Below are 23177 nucleotides of genomic sequence, written 5' to 3' on the forward strand. Positions count from 1 at the left end.
TGTATTTGTAACCAGGTGAGGGTAAAATTAGACGGTGGTTCCTTTAAGAACGGGTAAGGCTGCATAGATGCGTCTCCAGGACAACAAACGATCACAAAAAATGAGCAGATATGCTGGTTTGTCTCCAGCTGCTAAGAGTCGCGGATATCTAAACACGCAGCTGGAATGTAATGGTTATCTCATAGTTATTTCGTTGCTTTCAAATTACACATGTTGGTGTTGCTCAATTTCTGAGGGTGCAATGTGTGGATAAGAAGTTTATCAGTAATTATTCATTCCTCAGCACTGTGATTGATAAAAACAACGAGCGCTCAGTAGTCAGCTACAGTAGATACACACTACAGTACTGTTGCTAATGCTAAACAAAAAGGTAAACTATTGAAGCTACGTAAGCATTTTTGTGAGTTGTTTATCTCATGTATGATAATGAAATGGCTTTAGACCTTGTTTTGTTGGAGGATGTACATGTGTACCAAGCTGAAAGAAGTTGAGTAGTCAACAGCGTTGCTATGAAACAACAGTTTTGAGAACATAAATATTTGTTCAGATCTACAGTACATAGTTAATTGCTGCAGCAAATTTATAATATATATATGTAATTAGCTAGCTCCCAATTTTGCTTGGCAGCTTGGTTGCAAAGCAAAGGCGAAAGATGAATGTCTCTGAAGTGGAGGATCATGTTTCTTTGAAATATGAAATAAAAAGGAGACTTGGAAAAGGGGTAAGTGGATTATTAAACTTTTGCGTCTTAGTGTTACTTACTATTATGTTCATACATTATTCACATATTGATAGCTGTAACAATATTAAGTTTAGATGTACAGTTTGTATCCAACATGGATGAAATGAAAAAATGGTCCCCCATACATTTACACCCACAGTAGCCTACATCCATGTTGTCACGTGTTGCTAAATGTCAGTTTTACAGCCTTCATTTAACTTCATAAGACTTCATCTTTCTCACTGGATCAGGAACAGGTCAACCTTGTCCCTCAGATGGGTGTCAGTATTCTCCCAGAATAGTTGGAATTGTCAGCACATTAATGGTTTGCTCATCATCAGGTGGAGCAACCGGTCCTTCCCCAGTGATTCCCTAATCAACACCATTAATCTGAAGAAAAGATACAGTAATAGGCCTGTTTAAATTAATACCGGTTATTGGCCAACATTTGTTAAACATTATATGAAATGTTATCGGGGTTATTCCAGCCTAAATATTTTCTGTTAAGGAATATGTTTTGAATGAGATACCAAACCTTCTCTGGAGTCTGCAATATAACCAGCAGCTGTCATAACCCACTCAACAGCTATGGGTAGCAGGCTGAAGCTGGCTAGCGGTTACCCGCAGAAGTCAGTGGATGTTGGTCCCAGATTTGACTGAACAGCTGAAGAATGCAATTCATTCTACGAAGCATCACATCATAGTCGCATGAGATGCACATCTTCCTCAGGAGATATCAGCTATAGTTCCACAATCAGCTATAGTTCCACAATCAATCACAACTAATGAGAATTTAAAACAAGCGTTTCTTCCTTCATCTTCTCTCCGTCAAGGCGTATGGGATTGTTTGGAAGGCTTTGAACAGACAGACAGGGGAGGTGGTGGCTGTGAAGAAGATATTTGATGCATTCAGGAACAGGACTGATGCCCAGGTTTGTACATACAGTAGAGCTCGGTTGATTCAACTTTCTGCTTATAGACAGTTGGGTGTTTCTCACGGGGGTAAGACCCCTCGTTTATCACTAAGGAGGCCTGTCCATCTGTATTGTTCTAATCAGGGAGTTCCATACTAGGATTCTGAGCAGCTGACATAACTACAGTAGTTTGCTGACTGTAACATGAGTGTTGTTGTAGTTCATTCTACTTGTGACTCGACTAACTTTCTTTATTGTTTTTCTCCACAGAGGACATTCCGAGAAATCATGTTTCTTCAGGTAAAAATAATCTGGAGAAGGTGGAGTGCTCTGGTGGAGTGTTTTATTTTAGGAAATGTCCTTGGATTAGTCAGCCACATAAGAGCCACATAGTAGCCCTCAGTTCAGACCAAATTGAACAAACAGCACAAACATAAATTTGCCACCATACTGTACATGCATGGAATACACTGGCTGTAAAAATAGATCAATAAATAAATGTTTAATCTTAAATTGCCCTGTTCTCAGTACTATGGTACTTAGCTGAGGATTCTGGGAATTGTTTGCATAATATAATGTAAGATAAGAACACAGCTGTTCTTCGTGTTGTAGGCTAGTAAGTACACACATTGATGGGATGATTGTTACCTTATTTTGTTACTTACAAACTTCCGTTTTGTATTCATACTGGACTTACCCATATCTAAAGCTGGTGGTGCTCATGTTTAGCAAGGCAAACCTGTTTAATGGCTTTGGAGTGTGGATTATTATTGGTTTTGAATGCATTTTGAAATTCGGTGTTTGAGAGACTAGACTCTTTTGGTGCGCAGTTGCACTCAACTGTGAGACAACTGTGAGCTGTTCGATGACTTGGAGGACATGCAAATATTATATATCAGCCTCTCATTTTCCCTTTACCCTCTTTCTCCATTTCTTCCTCCATCTCCCTCCCTCCTTCCTTCCTTCCTTCCTTCCCTCCCTCTCCGGGGAAATTGTGTGCCAGAATCTTTAATCAGTCATCTCATACACAAACACCTGGCTGTTCTTTAACCCATGTCCGTAGTTCTCCCTGTTGTATTCTAAACATCGATGTCTTTGTTTGGGTAAACTCTGCGTATGTGCATGTGTGTTACCTCATTTATTTACTTTCCGCTAAACCTTATCTCTGTTTGCAGGAATTTGGGGATCATCCCAACATTGTCAAATTGCTAAACGTCATCAGAGCTCACAATGACAAAGACATTTACCTGGTCTTTGAACATATGGGTGAGATATTTCTTTACAGTGATTTTGAATTACCATCAAGGTTTTACATATTCCACAATACAAAAACATGTCTAGCACACATGTAGTCCATTGCATCACTTTGTACGGTAAACACAGTACCACAACACAAACACACTCAAACACAGCCTTCTGAAGTACACAGCCACAGCCATCCCTAGAGCTGTGCTCATATGTCACAGTCACAGCCCTGTTTTAGGATTTTGATACTCATCGTCACCCCAACCGGGCGGTCAAATTCAATGTCAGCCTTTACATGCGCAAATGACAGGGAGGAATGCAAGCTGCAAAACAAGGGACAAGGATATTCAGCAGTTTTAACTACCCGCTGGAGGGGATGGAAGCACTGCCCTTGGCAGCTGACCAGCCTGCTGAATGTACAGACTAGCACTCTGCGGTCCTAAGCGCTCACACTGTAGAGCAGTTTGGCCGCACCCTCGGGGTGTCCTCCTTCTGTATCCCTGGCACGTGCCATCCTGCCTTTGTCATCGGCTGATTGTGAGGGCTGGCACTTGGGATGGCAGAAGTGATTGGATAAGTGTCGTCCAGTTTGTTATTCATCTGCACATTGCGGAGCACGGTTCGATATCATGTCGATATACTATCTGCAATGATGCAGAGTGGTGTTTACGTTAAGTGTTGACGCATCCTTCCCATTGCAGATACGGACCTGCATGCTGTTATAAAGAAAGGGAACCTGCTGAAAGACATTCACAAGCGCTACATTCTCTATCAGCTCCTCAAAGCCACCAAATACCTACACTCAGGCAACGTCATCCACAGGGACCAGAAGGTGACTGAAAAATTACTGTTTATTCCTGTAGTATTGAGGAGGAATTATTTGATATAATTATATTGTACTGTTGTTTGTTACTTTGTCCTTAAATAAAATAAGAGAATAGAGATCTTTTCTCTAAATGTTTGATATCCTCTCTCTCCCCCCCTCTCTCATTGTTTGACTCTCGCTGTCCTTTCCTTCAGCCATCCAACATTCTGCTGGACACAGACTGTTTTGTCAAGCTGTGTGACTTTGGCCTGGCCCGATCACTCTACCAGATCCAAGAGGATGCTGGGAACCCAGCACTGACAGAATATGTGGCGACGCGGTGGTACAGAGCTCCTGAGATCCTACTGGGCTCTACAAGGTTCTGATCATTTACGATACTCTGTCACTGAACTGAAATGTAAAAAATAATAATAATACAAACTGGAAGCTAGATAATACATTTGGTCCAGCTGATATTAATTACATAGCATTGCATTTATTTCTGTAAACTGTCAGACGTACAGCATATGAACAGTGTGAAGTACAATGTCAAAACATAAATGACATGTACAGTAAAAAAGTATGGTACATAATATTATATATCATATTTAATATTAAATATACTAGCATATTATGTAAAACATGATATATGTACATTACAGGTACACCAAGGGTGTAGACATGTGGAGCATAGGTTGCATTCTGGGAGAGATGCTGCTGGGTAAGCCTCTATTCCCAGGAACCTCCACCATCAACCAGATTGAGAGGATAATGAGTGTCATACCTCATCCCAGCCCAGAGGGTGAGGACAAAATCATGCATCCCCAAAGACATCTGAAGCTGTCGGGGGATTTCAATATCAAACTCAATCTGCGCACCTTTTATTTCCAGATATAATCTCCATCAAATCTGAATATGGTGCTTCTGTGATTCAGCGAATGCTTCTGAGGTGAGTCCCGCCTCACAGTATCCGACTGTCTTCCGCTTGTCTTATTGTCATGGGAGCGATCGCCGCTCCCATGACAATAATGATCAATCTTTGATGAGTAAGATACATTACACACCTCTAGCGTGGGACTTTTTGGAGAACACCCTGTCCCTTCTTGCTCAAGCATAGTTGGGGTCACCAGTCTCTCTCCCTTCTTTGTTGTTTCTCCCCCAGGCCCCAGGTGCCTTTAGGGGACCTGCTGCAGCCCTCGGTGCCTCCTGATGGCCTGGACCTGCTGTGCCGCCTTCTGGTTTTTAACCCTGACAAGAGGCTGACAGCTGCCCAGGCCCTCCAGCACCCCTATGTCTCCAGGTATTCTGGGAATTCTCTCCTGTTCTAGTGTTCGAACTTGTATTCTCGGAATGGCTCTGTCAATGTGTAAGTCTGTGATTTCTGTCTAGCTGAAGTATTATTGTTTGTATTTGATTCCTGTTTTCGATTAGACTACTGTTTATTTGCATCGTCTTTGTCCACTGTAATATCCGAAACAATAGTGTGGCCTGTTAGTAGCGACTATCTATCATGTTGGCTTCCTGTTCTTGTGGTCCTCTCCGGTTCCTGAAGGTTCCATAACCCAGCTAAGGAGCCCAGTCTGGACTATGATGTGATCCTGCCGGTTGACGATGATGTCCAGTTGTCAGTGGTTCAGTACCGCAACAAACTCTATGAGGTAAAATTGCAGAGTCATAGTCCTTACTGGTATATAGCAAGATTGTACATGTTAGATCTGGTTTCTCAGATGATCGACGAGGATGCTCAGTCTTAGTTGAATCAAATACAAGTGGCTTTATTCTTTTCAATACAGGTTCAGGCAGGAGGACTCAGTATGACTTTACGAATACTTTATTTCCCACTATACAAACACGATTGTACATTTGATTTGATTTGGCATTGTGGTTCTGCTCGCATCGGCTCCCTGCCGCATCCGACAGAGCAGAGAGCGGCGACGCATTCCCCCTGAAACAGGAAACAGAAAACAGAACCAAGGGTGGAGGCCGGGGAGGCGGAGGCAGCAGGAAGACTGAAGTCTATGTCGCACTAGCGATGCATATGCCGGGAATCCCTTATATACCCCGCCCTATTAGGAGGGAGTGCCCTGCGCATAAAATGACGCGTTGCTAATGGCGCGCTATGTCTCACGTCCTCCTTCATGAACCAGCTCCGCTTGTTTATACACAGTCACTGGGTATTTCGCACATGAAAAGCCCAACAGTTGCATCAGCACAAGCTTGCTTTATACTCATAAACAGCCTGCCCCTTTCTAAATATAGATGTGTTTTTGCAAGATAACCTGTTGTTACATGTCAATTTTCCTCTCTGTTTCTTGTCAATATTTTATATGCTAAGGGGGCCGGCCTGACATTTAATTCAAGGGTGCAGTTATCTAATGTCCTAATTTGGTTATCTGATAGAGCCCATAAGTTTCTTATTACTTGGTTATCAGTCATAACCAGGCCTCCAAAGCCTGGAGCAGAGTTCAGGGTATGAACATTTGTTCCATAACTTTCCATTTAGATGGATACTATGTTTTCCCCACAACAATCTTTCTCTCAAGGATCTCTCCCAGGTCAGCCTGGGTCACATAAAGGCAGACATGGCTTATTTAAAGGAAGTCGTGAATTATCCAAGGGCGGTCTAAATTCTCTAGGGACAGTCATACAGTTTTCCGTTCTAACATACAGAATCTATAAATGTTTTACTAATCTAAATTCACTTACCTTCATGTTTTGTCCTTTGAAAAGATGATTCTGGAAAAGAAGACCAGCAGAAGGATGCCAGCCCAGTCACGGCAGAGGGAGAAAACCAGCTCTGGAACAGATTCTGGGTCGGGTTTTGATTGTGATAGAGGAGACAACGGCAAGGACATGCCCAACAGGGAGGACAATTGTGCAAAGGATCCAGTCTTAGTGAATGGAGTTGGAGGCGGGGACAATGGCAGCAAACTGCCCCATGGTGGGGCAGACCAACTGGCTATGAAGACAACCATGTCCAAACCCACTCTGACACATGCACCCAACCAGTCTGCTGAGGAGGGGGCCAGCCCTGCATCCAGCCCCATCACGGGCAAGACCACCTATAACCCGATCACACATGCTCCCAGTGAGTAGAAATCCACACATACCCACACAAATGAATGCATGTTTGCAAAAAATATAAATAATAATTAGTCAGACAGACGTGCTTATCTAATTTCCTCCTCCTATGTCTTTGGTTGTTCAGATGGTTTTGTGAGAAGTCCTTGTGGGCCACCTCACTATCACCGATCTGGAGCGGCTGGAAGAAAACTGGTGCGGCAGACTAGCAGTGAAAATGTAACAGTATCTTCAACAGAGGGCACGAACGCCACCGTTGTAAGTACCATAGGGTATAGTCATTCATTCCAAAATCCCTCTGCACTCGTTTTTGGTGACCTTGAACACCAATGAAAGGCTGGGCTGCCTGCTGCAGAACATACTGTTCAGTTAGAGTGTAATCTGAAACGTTCCTGATGAAGTTTCATTTTGGTTTCTAAGTCTATGGAGCAAATTCTGCACCGTGGCCGCTCTGCACCTGTGGCTCGTACCCACTCCTTCTCACTAGCCCAGTCAAATCCTCAGAACAACCCTCTGGTCCGCAGAGATGAGCCCTCTGTGTCTTCTGGGATATGTATCACTTCTGCTCGTCTGGTGAGTCCCTAGTCATTATGCAAACCTTTCACACACTTCCCTCTGTTTTAGAATGGAGCCTGCATGCCTGAAAGCAAGATCTCCGTAGATACCAGTTGATCACGTTGTCATCGATTCTCATCACTGGAATTCCTGTCAAGGAAAATTTGTTTTGCCCCTGATTCTTAGTCTTTGTAAGTTTGTTACACCAAATGTGACTACAAAATGTATTTTGTGTTTTTGTTTAGAACCAGCGCTCACAGTCTCAAACCCGCGAAGCACGGCCCCCACCTAGGTTCAGTAAGAAGGTCTTCCAGGGACACTCAAACATAGCAGCTGCAGGAGATCCCCGGGCTAAACTGGGCAGCTACTCTCAGGCCTATGGAACCATAAACAAGACAGAGCTGGACAACCTACTCCGAACACGACCCAGCCACCACTAACCTGCTCTACACCCAACATGCCCACCGGTGCCCTGCTGTGGAATGGACACACACACTAAAACATCAATGCAGTAGGAATGAAGTGGATGCTATCAGAGCCAATCAGCTTGTGCAGCACTTGATGGGCCACAGTAGACTATGGAAGGGAAGAGAATGAACTTGGAAGAGTATGAGTAGGTCTTCATGATTTCATATTTAAAATGTTAGCCTGTGATTTGGACACAAGAACAAGTCCATTGTAGAATATGTACATTTTCTATAAAGAGTATGATAGCTCATAATAACTACAGTTATATAATTATATAATTATATAATTACAGGGTGAAGTAAGTACAACATAGAAGTATATAAGCAGTTAAACTATTTACAAAACAGTGCAATAAGCATGCAAATACTTATTGAGGGCAAGAAGCCTTAACGTTCCTAATATTTTGAGACAAACGCCGTCAGTTTAATAATAAACATAATACAGAATATGTTGAAAAGTTTCTTTATTCATGACCGTACACCAATCCAAACAAAGGTTGTTGGTGTACTCAACATTTTGTACGGTTTTCTCTGAATGGATTAACAAATAATTGAGACACAAGTCGGTGGAAAACCGGTGTTTCCCGAATATCACATGACCGTTATCTGAGATGACGTCACCATTCTCTGTAACCCTTGTAACTTGCTCCACTGAGACGCCGTTGAGCGTGTATCAGCAGTGGTCATATCGAAAGCGAATTCCAAATCAAGAAGGAATATTTTCTTTCAGTTAATAATACAATCGAGTTTCTTGGCGTAAAGAGAAGTCAAATACAGCGGTAAGCTTGCTAGATATATGTATGTATGTATATATATATTTTTAATATATACATAGAGCTAGCTCTAATGTTGACATGATTTGTGTTAGTAAGATAGCTAGCGGTGGCATTCACATACTACAGTAGTACTGTACAGTATGGCCGGGGCTACGGTTTAAAATCGACATAGACCTGACCATATTTATCAAACGGTGAGACAAATTATTATTCATTCTCTAGACACAGAAGAAACAGTTGACAGATAACATTTTGTTACTCCTCTCCAATGTTTCCAAAACGTAATCGCTGGCAAGTAGTTTGTATGCTAGCTTTGAAGATTCGCATACTAGCTAGCTAGCCAGTGCTAGTGACAGTCAGCGTAGCCTAGCCTAGGATCCGCTCGAAAGACAGCGACCATTAAAACATTCGTTCAACAACCCATTTCTAGAGTTCGCGACGAATTAATAGTGTTTATGCGAATGGTTACAAATTGAATGAATCGCTTGAATAAGTAGGTTATGTAGTCAAATCGTTTAAATAGCACACATGTTGGCCTATTGCATCCATCACTTTCTGTTTCAGAACAGGTGCGATTAGCATGTTTAACTGGAAAGCGGATATTTTTGTTTAGCTAAACGGTAGTGTTTAATGTTGACATTATTTGTAATATATAATCTATAATAGGTATAATAGCTGAAACTAGACCAGTAGACTAGCACTATCTACAAAACTTAACTAGTTTCATTTATTAGTATATTTTGGCAGTGAACACATACTGAAATGTTTTTCCAAAGAGCAATTTGGTTGACAGGTGTCGTAGTCAAATATAAAATGATAATTTCAAGCTGTTGCATGTTAAGGTGGATCATCGTTATCATGCAAAACAGCAACACTTCTAGATGAGTGAGGAATGCTGCTTTGTTGTCGCGCAGATGGCCTACTCAGCATTAGGGCCTACCTGGTGTGATGGGGATAAGCAAGTCTGTTTCAGAGGTAGAATGTACGCTAGAGCCTACTGATTCTTTGGCGGACATCAATCGCGTATGCATAATATTGTGCCTTTTACATTCATTCTCAAATATGTTACGAGCAACTTCATTTTTGCTGAACAAGGTAAAATATTTTGCCTGTCAGAAGCCGTATCATACTTACTACTTTAGAGTACAATATTGTTGTTCCCGGATGATGCCGTTTGTGATGGTGAAAACGGATCCATATCTGTTCTCTTAAACGTATCCTAATGCTACGTTTGGTCAAGTTTTTGTTTTTGTACGCTTTTTAAAGTGGACTATACTTTCTTTAAAAATAAATAAGATAATTACATTTGAGTGCCCCTCTCTAATTTCTATGTGGATTTTAAGCTGATCCATGTATTACACAATCTCTATAGGAAGCCGTGGAAAGAAATGTTGGGCTCACTTCAGGTTAATAGGTCTGTTATGATCGCAGTCTGGAAAGAGCTAAGCATACCTCTTCTTTGTATTATATATATTTTTCTATCGATTAGTAGTGTGTACTTATGAGTTTTGTCATGAAACCAGGGTTGTTGGGAAGGTACATTTACAGATACAAGTGTGTTGAAATGAATTTGTTTGTTTTTAAAGAGTTTCTCCTTCCAAGTTGAATGTTTGTGAAACAGGTTTGCATTGTGGTGTTTGTGCATTGGTGCTCAGCTTCTAGGTGAGCTGTCCGCAGTTTATATGGCTAGAGTTGCTGCTGACACCGCATGTCATTATGAAAACATCCTGTTGGACTGTGCTGCATGAGACAGAAAGGCTGAGTACTGTGCCCATCCGCAGCAGTATTCTTAGCCATTTTTGTGGATCATAGTTTTAGTTCTATCCTCAGTGAAGGCAATATCCTTTTGCGATAAGAATTCTCTATCATATCTGTACGCTATAGCCAACAACCAAGACCTATAATAACAATCGTGGCTTCCGTATTCCATTGTCATTTGTCTTCTGTCCTGCTCCATAGTAGTGCAACCAGCAGCTTAATTTACTTCCACAACTAAGCCCTCAGTTGCCTTTGCCACAGTTTGTGGTCCTATGTTGTTCAGTCATGCACACAGTGTGTTCTACATACTGGTTTGTATATATACAAAACCAGCTATGTGGCCTATAGTCAGTAGGTAGTGATAGACAGTGTGTCACCAATCCCTGGCCCTCTACTAATTCCCACAATGAGATGTGAGCTGAAGCCACGGGTAGCAGAGTATCTCCAGCCACACTAGGCTCTGTGTCTCTCCTAAGAGGATTGCGAAACTCTCCTCGTCTCAACCCCTTACAAAACCTGACAGGGCTGCTAGCTGGCCAGCATTCCTACTGTGTTGTAACTTTCTGTTGAACGGTGACTCGTGGATTTAAATGTCAGGTGGGTCTAGAGATAAGTGCACAAATGTTGGCGGGGTATAATGGTTTTGTATTGTGTATTTTATTGTAAATGGTACAAGTTGCGTCTCAGTGTGTAGAAGCTAGGCCTAAGGCTGAATCCCAATACTCTGTCTTACCCCTACCCCTTACCCCTAGCCCTTAGTTTTGCACAACAGTCCCACATTTTTCTGATTAGCCTTGAATGGACTCCATGCATGTCTACAGTTTTAACTAAACTCCATTAGCAGCGAATTTCGTTTGATATCAGTGCATAACACTACTTGCTTTGGAGACATCGATATACGTAACTGTAACCAAGTGGTGTGTCATTTCATAGGGCTAGGTAGCCCTTACCCCTCAGTTTCGAGGGCTAAGGGCTAGGGATAAGACAGAGTATTGGGATTCGGCCTAAATGTTAAATGTCTTAATGTTGCCTGACTTGGTTTCAAGCCGAAAGTTAAAGGTGTGAGCATAGTTCACTTCTTTCTTTTTTTTTGCTCCAATATTGAATTTTTCTGTTTGCTTGTTTATAATTTGTTTAATAATAGAAGACTGTAGGCTTGGTGATGTGTCTAATTTGTGGCAAAACTGGACCTGAACTCGATGTTTGTTGTGACTACATTTCACCATTTGGTCTGGGTACTAGATTGTGTAGTCTAGACTTTTTTGTTGTTGGTTTCATACCTGTGTGTTCTTTGAAACCTATTGAGAGATTAGATTAATTATTTCTCTTTTGTACTTTTTATATTCATGTGTAGCTGTGTGGGTAATATATTTGACATTCAGTATATTGCATAGAATACAGCCTAGTATTTTCACAGACCAGATTTTCCAAACGTTAAATAAAAGACCTAGGCTACTTCTGGTAATGAAATCCAGCATGGAAACTTTACTCAGTAAAATATTCTAAATTTCCAGAACTGACTCATAGATCTTTATGATGTGTCACAGAGGTTAGGGCCTCCAGGTTAAGTTATTCCCCTAGTTGCGTTTAGCAAGACACAGGCTAATTCTATATTTACTGTTCAACCTTGTGGTGTTCTGTTGTTGTAATCAATGACTGTTGGCTGTCTGTAGCCATAGTTGAAAGTGGTTATCTCTGGATTTATGGAACGGACCTTCAGTGTGAGAACTTAATCTCACATTATTTTTGTACATTTTTAGTCAGTTCAAACTCTGCTAAAATAATCATGTTGCAGATATGGAAGTGTACATTTAATGAATTGGGACTGATTTGGAAGGAGGTGACTGAGAAAATGACTCAGCATATTCTTAAAATATAATTGGGTCACATGGTTCGACTCTTGATATGGTTAGGCTTATCACATGGTTTTCTCTGAGGTTATGATGTCACATATTATCTAAACCCAGGCAAACTCCTCCCCTCTGGTCTGGTATCTTAAGCTGCTTCTAATTTGATTTGGTGTATTTGTGCAGCGTGTGTGTGTGCTTCTCGGTCATTGTTTGACAGAGACGGAGGTAGGCTGAGAGAAATTATTGATGTATTGTTTGGAGATGGTTCGGGTTTGAAAAGTTGGATGAGCAACAGTGCAATGTGATATGTAGAGAGTGCAGCACATGTTGCAACAAGTGCTGGAAGCACTACAAACCTCTTTTTCCATTTAGCCTACAAAAGTGACTTAAACAACAGTTTGAAGATTAAACCTTCTGGAGGTCGTACTGTTGGAAGCCAGACTGGAAAGACTTCTGCCCTAAAACCAACCTTTTTACAAGCTTCATTTACTTGAGTTGTGCCCTATGTCATAAGGCCTATGAAAAGGAATGTGCCAAGTGACGACATATAAAGGAGGCAGTAGCTTACCACATTTCTAAATATATGGTCCCGGTTGCAACAGTTGAACAAGCTGGCTTAATATAAAATGGGCTGCTGAAATCAATGGATCAAAGATATGATTTGCTCAGCTGTCAATTTACAAAGTCAGACAAAATAGATCCGACCGGCTGACAAAAGTGACACACTACCCACTTACAACATAGTCGGCCTCTGTAGAGTGATACAGATACTCTCAAGTGGTGGAAGGATCATTCATTACGTTTTCTTTCCAGGACTGAGCCACCTGGCAAAGAAGTATCTTTGTGTCCCAGCTGCCAGCACACCTTCTGAGAGGGTTTTCAGTGGTAACATTGTACTAGTGTTCCTACACAACAAGAGAACTAGACTACAGAGCTACACACAAGGAACGATTAAATGTCATTTGTTGAAGTGTTCAGATCAGTAAATAAATAAACTACTTTCTCAGAGCAAGTAGTCCACTTTATATCATGTTGACGTCAATTATTATTTCCACTTATATAGTTTGTCAAACATTAAAGGAGAACATGTATAGGCATATATATATATATGTTTTAACTTACACAGCTTTGCAAATAACAAAACATATCTTTTTTGCAGGAAAGGATATATATATATATATATATATATATATATATATATATATATATAACACATTCTTTATTTACATTTTGATGTTTGCACAACTGTTCTCAAACAGGAAGAATTTTTGCACATTATTTTTAGATCAACGTCATAAACTGTTTGATTTATAAGGCAATCTCACATGTAGTTGGCTTACAACTGAGCATTTAAACCACATACACAATTTCAAGATATATCGGTATTCAGCCCAAAAATATAGATATATTACTTTTGGTCCATATTGCCCAGCCGTAACATGGATGAAGCTCAGGCTTTCACAAATTGACAGCAGCATTTTATTTTCTGTGGTTATTTTTATGAGAAAAACTTTTAACTGTATAGTTATATGGATTAAACATAGCTTTGATGCAACTAATTTGCATCAAAGATGTTTAGAAATTGAATTAATCGAGTTTCTTGAAGAATTGACTTAGTCCTAAATCATAGCCAGTAACCAGACCCTATGCATTTTCCTGTAATGGACACTGACAGGATCACAGCACACAGGGATTTTCTGGAGGTAGAAGTGGGACAGCATGTTACATCATTCTTACGGTTATTCAATGTGGCCAGCAGAGAGAGAGACACAGAGAGAAAGATGGGCAGAGAGAGAGAGGCACCACCACCTGCATCCATGACAACCCTCAGCTTTGGTGCAGGAAAGCTTTTAGGTTTAACAGAGTTTCCAGGAACCTAGGAAGGATCGTGTCTCATACCTTCTAGTGAGACCCAGCATGCTACCATTGTGTAGATCTTTTTGTTTTTAACATCTACAGTTTACTTTTTGAGAAATGTATCGAAAGGAACTCGTTATTTTGACAAGCCTAACATTTTCATTTCACCATCGTAACTGAGAACTGAGATTTACCATAGTATACAGTACAATTTCCCATGTAAATGAAACTAAATGCACTTTATACAGTAGTTATTAAATGTAATGTCATAATTTTAACTACACTGGAATATTAGGCTGGTAAGTATCATAGTCCTGACAGTGTTTCCTCTAGGATTTTTTTTGCAGTGGGGGCAAGTCTGTCCCAATTAGTAGCAGAATTTAAATTAGCAAGAACTATAGACTAATACAATAACAGGCTTAAATGAACTGACAACATAAGTTATACGACTTACAGTTCTCAAAGACGCACACGCAATCTCAACTGCGGTGTGAAGCGTGTGTCCGTGCTATTCTCCGACATGCACTCTAACAATCACTGCTGATAGGCGTCCTAAAATTTTGTACAGCCCTATTTCTGATACCGTGGCGGCAGAAACTTAGTCGTGGCGGGCCGCTACGGCAAAATCAACATAGAGGAAACACTGCCTGACATTTGACACACACTCATTTTCTTTCTCCCTCTGTTTCTCTGCAATAGTGTGATCTCAGGATCCGGCCAGACCATGTCCCAGGACAAGAGCGCCTTCCCCATCATGGGAGAGAACAACCCCCTCCACAACAGTGTCTATGGGCCGCCCCAGGCTGGCTTCGGCATGCCCCCCCCTAACTACACCCAGGCCCCCGGCCAGGCCCCTTACCCCCAGGCTGTAGGCTTCGGCCAGCCTGGATTCACCCAGGCAGGTCCAGGGTTTGTGCCGGGCCCCTACCCCCAGGCCGGATACCCTCAGGGCCCCTACCCCCAGGCCGGATACCCTCAGGGCCCCTATCCCCAGGCCGGATACCCTCAGGGCCCCTATCCCCAGGCTGGATACCCTCAGGGACCCTACCAGCAGGGGCAACCACAGCCCGGCTTTGCCGCAGACCCAAACAGTAAGTGGAAATGTTTTTTGCCGTGTGAAAGTTACTTGTTGGGAGTGAATCCTCTCTGTTAAGGGCACTTTTTGGATTTCCACATGGAGGGATGTATAATAGCTGAATTAATGCATTTACTGATGCAAAAACTCTGACGCAAACACATACTCTAACCCTTACAAACTCCAATGAAACCAACACTGAATCAATTAACCGATATCTTACTCACCGGCTGCATCACAGGCATGGGCATTGTTTTTGTTGTGAAAATGCCCCAATGGTTTAGACTCAGGATCTCTAGACTAATGATCTGTTGTGGACTAGGTGACCTATGAACTGACTCTTGGATGTCCTTCATCTGTTTCAGTATCCATGGACAGCCCAGATTACCATGGCGATGTGCCACCCTCCTACTATGACAACGAGGAGTTCACCAACTCAGGCTTCGAGGACAAGACCATTCGCCAGGCCTTCATCAGGAAGGTGAGTGGACACTGTAACTGAAAAGGATTTCCATGCAAAGTTTTGCAGTTATTCACAGTCTTTTGAAACACAATGAGCGATTATGAAATGATGAACAACTTCCCTACTGTATCCCCCCAGGTGTTCATGGTCTTGACTGTGCAGTTGATGGTGACCACCTCCTTTGTGGCCGTCTTCACCTTCGTGGATGACGCCAAGATGTTTGTGCGCCGTAACCCCTGGACGTACTACGTGTCCTACGCCATCTTCTTTGTGTCTCTGATTGTGCTCAGCTGCTGCGGAGACTTCCGTCGCAAGCACCCCTGGAACCTGGTGGCATTGGTACGACCCACTTCCCCATAACTCTCCATCAGTCTTTGCTCGTGGGAATGCCACGACATCATGGACAGAAACTGTCAAAAGGGTGGTGAAATGCTTAGAGGAATGCACGTGTATTCTGTCTCTTACTGTGTTTCTCCTTCCCTCCAGTCCATTCTGACCCTGAGTCTGTCCTACATGGTGGGCATGATCGCCAGCTTCTACGACACCGAGACTGTGATCATGGCTGTGGGGATTACATCTGTAGTCTGCTTCACCGTGGTCCTCTTCTCACTACAGGTTGGAATGCACACACACACACGGTTCCCTCACCTCCGTCACCGGCTTCCTCTGTTTTCCTCTGTCAGGAAAATTGGGGATGTAGCGAACTTTGAATCTATGTTTATCTTCTCTTCCCCCTCCTTTTTTTTATTTTTTATTCTTCCAACCGCTCTGCAGAGCAAGTACGACTTCACTTCCTGCAGGGGCGTGCTGTTTGTCTGCCTCATCGTCCTGCTGCTGTTCTCCATCCTCTGCATCTTCATCCGCCACAGGATACTCCATATCGTCTATGCCTCGCTAGGAGCTCTGCTGTTCACCTGCGTAAGTCTACCCGCTCTTTCTGATAACCCAACAAATTCTTGCCAGTAGTTGTATTCCTTAGGTGAGGGAAATCAGATGTTTCCATTGGGTATAAAACAAGGATTGTAGATGGGGCATACTGAGAAGCTGAAAGACTCTGAAACTCGCCATATAAGGTTACTGCAGTCAGATTGTCCAAGCTGTCTGGGCATCTGATTGTACAGTGGCCAAACTCCTCTGAGCGTCAGTTTGCGTGACACTTGGCACCAAGAAAACTGGGCTAATGTCTTTTTCATGTGGCATCGCTATTACGACCCGGTATATTTGGGGGCTGCTATCTGCAGTGGAAAACAGAGGTACATGTACCAAAAGCGAGTATAGTCGAATTGAGCCAGTACCATGCGGTGGAAAAGCCATTAGTGAGGTGACTTATGTGAGTCTAGACTCCTGAAGACAGCCTTTTGTGCCTTTTTAAACCCTCCTAAATTCCACTCAGTTTGAATAAGAGCGGTCCTGTAACTGGGTCAGGGAGTGGTAAGACATCTGAAGCCTATACAACAAAGCAGGATTTGGGGGGGTTAGTCAGAATAGTCGATGAAATAAGGAAGCAAGTGAAATGAAGCGTCGTAGATGTAAGCCTAGCCATAAGTAGTGCTTGTTTTGGCACGGTTTATGTGATGGTTTCCAGTCTAGTGTAACATCTAACTGTAATGGAAGAATCACACTTGGATTTGACTTGTATACTAAGCGCATATACTCTGTACCCATTTACTTTAATGACTCATTCTGTTTCCAGTTCCTGGCTGTGGACACCCAGCTCCTCCTGGGAAACAAGAAGCTTGCCTTGAGTCCAGAGGAGTACATCTTTGCTGCCCTCAACCTCTACACCGACATCATCAACATATTCCTCTACATTTTAGCCATCGTGGGGCGCTCCCGCGAATGAGAACCCTCCTCTGTGGGACAGGAGAGGCAACGCGCAAAAAAATACCTCTCTTGTGTATGGAAATGATGCCCCCCCCCCTCTGTCAGTCATCTTGTGCTGTTTCTCCACTTCTTGACATTCCCTCTCACTCTCCTACTTTCATCGCCCTGAACGTGGACAGATTAGGATGGCAGAGGTTTCTTCTGCGCTGCCGGTCTTTCACCAAATCCATCCACAAGGGGCACATTGTAATGCATTGGTTTCATATCCCGTGAAGGTTGTTTATTGCTGTGAAAGACCTTAAGCCCATTTTTTTTTGTACATGCCCTTTTCCCCTCTGCTCGACAGAGGGACTGCTAACTTTTAACTTATTTTACCGGGAGAGATGACTGTCTACAGTCATTTCAAACATCTTTTACTTTTCATCTGAAAACCGTAAACCTCTCCTGACCCCTGTGTACGTGTTTCTCTCTCCCTACTTGATCTGGCACATGTAACTGCATGGTGACTCTAAAACCCAGCTAAGAATTCTGTAGAACACCACAAGGATATCTTTCCTAGCCTGCTTCCTACATAGCTGTAAAAGGTTTAGTGTAGTATTGTATATGGCAAGTTCAATAACCCAATCTCTAGGCATGCTGGAGTATGTACCGCTGTGATGCTTGATGGAAACAGTGCTCTGACATTACGGCAACACTTAACACTCAAATGACCATGAAGGAAACAAAGGTTGGATGTATGAAAACATATATGCATATATATATACGTATATATATGTATGTATGTATATATATGTATGTATGTATATATATATATATATATATACACACACACACGCAGTATATATTCCTTCTGTTTAGATCCTTGCTTCGTTTGGTTTTCATCCCCTTCTTCCTTTTTTGAACGAAGCAGAGCTTTGTGATTGATAGGCCTAAGCTAAAGGTAGAATGTTTCATTTAGTCTCTTTTTTTCTTTCACCTCCTGTTTGGTTTCTGTCTTTCTGTAAAGTAAACTTTAGTGTTGTGTTTTTCCCATTATAAGTAATGTGAAATGTGGAAGTATTGGAATTTATTATTACTTTTTTACAGAGTTGTAATAGATATAAATAGCTGCTTTTTTTGTGAAGTTGGTGAACAACAGGCTTGAAGGACACAGTAGCATACTTTCTTATTGAGCTGTTTATGGAAGTTGCTGTAGAGTTGCTGCTTTTAAGGTGAGTTCGGAAGGAAATTTGACATTCTTCTTCTGAAGAGGACTGTTGTGAAGGATTTTTGTGTGGCTCCCTCAAACACAGTGCCCAAAGAAAGTGTAAATATTGAGAATGGAAAAGTTGATGGGAGAAACAAATGGTTAAATAACACTCCTGAAACCTCTTTGAAAAGTGATATTGATGTGCAAAGTCTAAATTATTAAAAACGTTATTTCAACCACCATTGCATGACCCCTGTCCATCTTCTGCATGCTGTGTGTTAAATGCACACAGGGCATTAGTTGTTTCCTGATAGACAAAATGCTGATTTGAGGTAGTATATTGTGTTGCAGAGCTGTTTAATTAATCATAATTTAAGTTTTGTGTTTGTATCTAACTAAATGTGTATATAAAATGCCTCAGTGGTTTCACATGTATAGAGTAATGTTGGGCTTGTAGGTCTGTTTGCACTGTATATTTGCATTAAATTGAACTGGAATTGTTTTCCTCTACACTGATTGCTTTTCATTAAAATTAATACAACTGAAAATTGTCTTTTGCCACATGTTCACCTTTTATTTCTCAGGGGAAAATGGATTACCATCAATAGCCTATGAAGTATGTTGTGACATCAGGAGTTCAGCGTTGTCTTAAGGCCCACCATAAGCCTACATGACACACCTGTTAAACAATCTGGAATGATCATTAATTAAGTGGAGGCTGATATTCATTTATAGGTTATATATGTGGTCTTTGGAAGAATGCCTTCAACTCAAATTCTCGTTTAAAGTTATTTACTTTTCGCACAGACAAAGCTGGTTAAACGGCGTCCCTTACCTTCTGATCTAGGGCAAGTGTTTGACCAAGTGTCAAAGATGGAGTTCCGTTACACTGTGTCCTAACTGGATGCGAGAGTCCGACTGTCGCGTCGCATCGGTCGCTCTCTGTCCACACTGAATCCGTCAAATTCACTTAAGTTACGTCATGTACACTAACCACGTTACTATATGACTTCAAGCGCTACAGAGCTTTCAACGCGAGCGATTAAAAAATAAATAGAAACAGGACATTCCAACAGAAAACAAGGCAATTGAACTGCTTTTAGTCGCGTCGCTCGCGTCCCGTCGCATCCAGTTAGGACACGGTGATAGTTTATATTTGGTTTCTATGGAAAATGCTCACTACTGGACGTTATGTAATGTATGCATGGCGTGCGTGAGACCGTTTTGGCGCCATTAATAAGAGTCCGTTAGTACTAGCAGCTATTAACTCTCAACCTAAATTAGGTTAACTGTCAAACCTGTCTAAATATGAGTTTTTCGGCAGGTAAGACATAAGGACGAGGTAGCTATCTTTTCAAACGTTAGTCTACTACGGTAGTTATCCTACTTCTGTAGCACTAGCTATTGTACAGTAGCCAAGTTCTAGCCAAGATACAGTAGGCCTAACTACTGACTGTACAGTATGCAACACATTACGTTAGCACATATTCTGTTATTCATTTAAATGTTTTAACAGGTTCGTCCTTTAATATTGAGGATATTATGAAACCTCCCATGATTGAAGGTAGTATATTTGACAACATTTATCTTGCCACTTGGGAAAAAAAAACACATCATACTGCTCCTTACAACTTGAATCTAATTGGTTTTCTGACTCCACACAGGTGCTAATGGAAAACCTAAAGTTGAGCAGCTAATGACCAAACTCAGAATGCTGCAACAAGGTAAGATTTTGAAACAACTTGTTAGAACATGTCTTCAATATGTACTCTTTATTCCATTCCAAATTTAAATATTCTCGAGATAATCGTGCCACAAAAACACATAGCACGCAGAGATTCCTGGCATTATAGTATGATGATGAGACATAGCTAGCTAGAATTGTCATCAAGTAGCCTAATCAACTAGTTAGTATTCTATTTTCATGTGAAATGCCATGCACGGGTGTGTTTGCGTCTCTCAAAGGAAATAGGGTTCTGGAGGATGAGTTAAAGGAGGCCCAGTCAACCAACGATTCCCTGCAACTGGAGCTGGACACCGGTAATATATATATATTACAACCGGGAATACTATTAACAAATATGCATTCATATAGAGTAGGCTAATAACAGAATTATTAATAAGTTTAACTTATTAAGTTCTACTTAACATGATGTTAAACCACACTGAACTGTTTTTGAAGAAAGTAGGTATTATACAAATTACATGCAATGACTATGAATAACATCAGCTCAGTTACCTACTGTAAGCCAAGACATGACAGTCGTTCTCTCATATTTTCCACTTATTACAGTGCAGACAAAGGCTTACCAACTGGAGGGAATCCATAAAGAGACAGATGGTAGATCTATTTCCCCATTGACCAAACTACAGCATAAACTAGAGCATTTGTTGCATAGTTAATGATAATATTCTGTATTTTTCCCAGAGTCATGCAGGGTCCTGCAGTTCCAGTGTGAGGAGATTGAGCAGGACACCAACAGGTGAGCGAGCACCTGCAGCTGAGATAACTGGTCCAGTAGGGATACTGTGTAGGTGACGAGGTGGAAGACAAATACAGTTTTGTATCTCAACACTAGATGGCAGCATACCTCAAAGCAGGCTGTTTAGTGGGGTTCATAAGATGCAAAAAAAAACTTAGATCTGTGGTTACTGGTACATGTACACGTACAGTGGTTTAAGCCATTTAATTAAGCCAATATGTCTTCATAACTTTTAAAGGCAGCTAAGGTAAGTTTTGAAAACCCAGCAATTTTGTCTTGGTTTTGAAAGTATTCAAACCAAAATATTTGACCCCCTCCCTTCAAAGCCACTCCCCCAAAACACATGCACAAACTGCCTGACTACTGTCAGGAGGTAGGCAGGTAGACAGACAAGTAGCCTGTCCAATGGTCAAAATAATTGGTTGTGTTTATTACAGTCCTGCTATGCCCGCATATATCGGGATTGATTTAATCTTACTGTCAAATCTTTAGATGAATTGGTTGCTATCAGGATGTGGATTTCAGGCAACAGGTCAAAAAGTGCTTCACAACAACCAAAGCATGCCTTTAGGACAGACATGTCAAAATCCTACAATTCAAAATCCTCCTGTTTACATTCAAAGCCATCCACAACCTATGTGTCTTATCTCCTCCAGGGTCGCACTACCTCCCGCTCCCTCAGATCCTCTTCCTCCATACCATGGGGAGTAGGGCATTCAGCCGCTCTGCTCCCCGTCTGGATTCACTACCACCCCAACTCAGAAATATTGATTAATTCCCCCATTTCAAATTGAAACTCAAAACCCATCTCTTTAAAACTGCATATTCCATTTAATGTCAATTACTCTGCCTTTTTCTGTTGTTTTTAATGTTGTTGTATTCTTTATTAGGCTGTTTTTAAATGTATTTTGTACCCTGTACAGGTGTCCTTGAGTGTCGAGAAAGGCGCCTTTAAATACAATTTATTATTATTATGTCCTGAGTGTGTGTGTGTGTCTAGACATTTACAGCTGAACAGGAAGAGTGAGGGCCTGGTGGAGCAGTACAGGTGTCAGATCCAGGAAGCCAAGCTTAAATGCAGGAAACAACGGTAGAATACCTAATGCACATGAGTACTTCTATAAAGGGGAAACAGATCACATTTGAGTGTTATTTACATGCCAATACGCAGTCATGAACTTTAGTTTTAAGGCCATTTTAGGAAACTTACCTACAGTTCAGATTACTTTGAGCTAAAGAACTTTTTGATATTTCTTGAAGGATGAGGTTTGAAAACCAACTTCAGCAGCTGATAGAACAGCACAAGAGTCTACACTCAGTCTTTGTGAGTTTGTCTGTTGATTTACTCTTTAGCTGTGATGACCACTTAAACGTTATACGTCAGCCCCTCTCTCATTCCTCGCCCATGAGTGTTCCTTGTATAGAATAGGCTACATCTAAACTACTTCTTACCAACTTGTTGACTTACCAAGCATCCTCACTGCTGAATACCTGAGCGCCTGTCCCTGGTGTAGCTTTGTTTTGAATGGATTTCTTCTCTTCAATGATAACCCTGTACAGACCACCGAGAGACTGCCAACTGAAATAGAGACTGTAGAAAACACCCAGTCTCATCTGCTGACGGCTGGTATGGTCCTATTTACAATGTATCTCTGCGTAATGGTGAATCGTCTCTGCGTCTGGGAATTAAGTTTCTGTGTCTGTGTGATTTCTGACACTTTTTCTTGATTTTGTTTGTAGAGCATCTAAAGTTGCTTCAACTACGCCATCTAGAGGAGGAGCTGGAGGAGCTTACAAAACAAACGTAGCCAGAGGCAGAGTAAGGAAGACTGCGTATGTTTTAAATCACACATATCTGCTTCCTCTTTTGGTACACTTTAGAGATACCGTCATTTAATCATCAAATATGTTATGTTTTATGGGATCATTTCTAGCGTGAAAGATTTCAAGCAATATACAAATTTAGATGAGCATGTTTCAGAAAAGCATTGGAAGTCTTTGTCTCTTTGTAGCAGACACTACTTACTGGCTTCCTGAAAAAGTTATTCCATGCACCTCGGTTTGATTTTGTGAAGAACATGATTGTTTATCTTTACATAACATTATTGAACATG

General features: G+C 41.5%; 3 protein-coding genes across 4 annotated transcripts; all 3 read left to right on the top strand.

Annotated features, from left to right (window-relative positions):
* Positions 1-78: 78 nt before the first annotated feature.
* Positions 79-8243, top strand: mapk15 (mitogen-activated protein kinase 15). The gene is made up of 15 exons (XM_062486844.1): positions 79-167; positions 628-721; positions 1555-1653; positions 1906-1935; positions 2811-2901; positions 3582-3712; positions 3901-4064; positions 4348-4487; positions 4577-4634; positions 4848-4985; positions 5238-5343; positions 6416-6773; positions 6894-7024; positions 7187-7339; positions 7567-8243. Exons 2-15 carry the CDS (start codon positions 653-655, stop codon positions 7759-7761), a joined length of 1863 nt encoding a protein of 620 aa, XP_062342828.1. The 5' UTR covers positions 79-167; positions 628-652; the 3' UTR covers positions 7762-8243.
* Positions 8244-8408: 165 nt separating this feature from the next.
* grinaa (glutamate receptor, ionotropic, N-methyl D-aspartate-associated protein 1a (glutamate binding)) lies at positions 8409-19090 on the top strand. Its single transcript, XM_062486845.1, has 7 exons — positions 8409-8567; positions 14729-15120; positions 15470-15585; positions 15706-15906; positions 16054-16182; positions 16342-16485; positions 17261-19090. The coding sequence occupies exons 2-7, from the start codon at positions 14754-14756 to the stop codon at positions 17408-17410; spliced, it is 1107 nt and encodes a 368-aa protein (XP_062342829.1). The 5' UTR covers positions 8409-8567; positions 14729-14753; the 3' UTR covers positions 17411-19090.
* Positions 19091-19709: 619 nt separating this feature from the next.
* si:ch211-199g17.9 (uncharacterized protein LOC108180085 homolog) lies at positions 19710-22961 on the top strand. 2 transcript variants are annotated; one of them, XM_062486784.1, is made up of 10 exons: positions 19710-19922; positions 20097-20144; positions 20245-20304; positions 20546-20620; positions 20874-20921; positions 21009-21063; positions 22064-22153; positions 22324-22387; positions 22624-22690; positions 22804-22961. In XM_062486784.1, exons 2-10 carry the CDS (start codon positions 20123-20125, stop codon positions 22869-22871), a joined length of 549 nt encoding a protein of 182 aa, XP_062342768.1. In that variant the 5' UTR covers positions 19710-19922; positions 20097-20122; the 3' UTR covers positions 22872-22961. The 2 variants fall into 2 exon arrangements, with proteins under 2 accessions (XP_062342768.1, XP_062342766.1); XM_062486782.1 differs by having other exon boundaries at positions 19711-19904.
* Positions 22962-23177: the final 216 nt, after the last annotated feature.

The sequence above is a fragment of the Osmerus eperlanus genome, chromosome 20, assembly GCF_963692335.1.
Source record: "Osmerus eperlanus chromosome 20, fOsmEpe2.1, whole genome shotgun sequence".
Classification (NCBI taxonomy): domain Eukaryota; kingdom Metazoa; phylum Chordata; class Actinopteri; order Osmeriformes; family Osmeridae; genus Osmerus; species Osmerus eperlanus.

Coding starts and splice junctions, on each gene's coding strand:
- mapk15 (XM_062486844.1), top strand. CDS start 653: ATGAATGTCTCTGAAGTGGAGGATCATGTTTCTTTGAAATATGAAATA. Junction 1,654..1,905: donor GGAACAGGACTGATGCCCAG/GTTTGTACATAC, acceptor TTTTCTCCACAG/AGGACATTCCGAGAAATCAT. Junction 7,340..7,566: donor GTATCACTTCTGCTCGTCTG/GTGAGTCCCTAG, acceptor GTTTTTGTTTAG/AACCAGCGCTCACAGTCTCA.
- si:ch211-199g17.9 (XM_062486782.1), top strand. Junction 20,621..20,873: donor GCAACTGGAGCTGGACACCG/GTAATATATATA, acceptor CACTTATTACAG/TGCAGACAAAGGCTTACCAA. Junction 20,922..21,008: donor AATCCATAAAGAGACAGATG/GTAGATCTATTT, acceptor TATTTTTCCCAG/AGTCATGCAGGGTCCTGCAG.
- grinaa (XM_062486845.1), top strand. CDS start 14,754: ATGTCCCAGGACAAGAGCGCCTTCCCCATCATGGGAGAGAACAACCCC. Junction 15,121..15,469: donor CTTTGCCGCAGACCCAAACA/GTAAGTGGAAAT, acceptor CATCTGTTTCAG/TATCCATGGACAGCCCAGAT. Junction 16,486..17,260: donor GAGCTCTGCTGTTCACCTGC/GTAAGTCTACCC, acceptor TTCTGTTTCCAG/TTCCTGGCTGTGGACACCCA.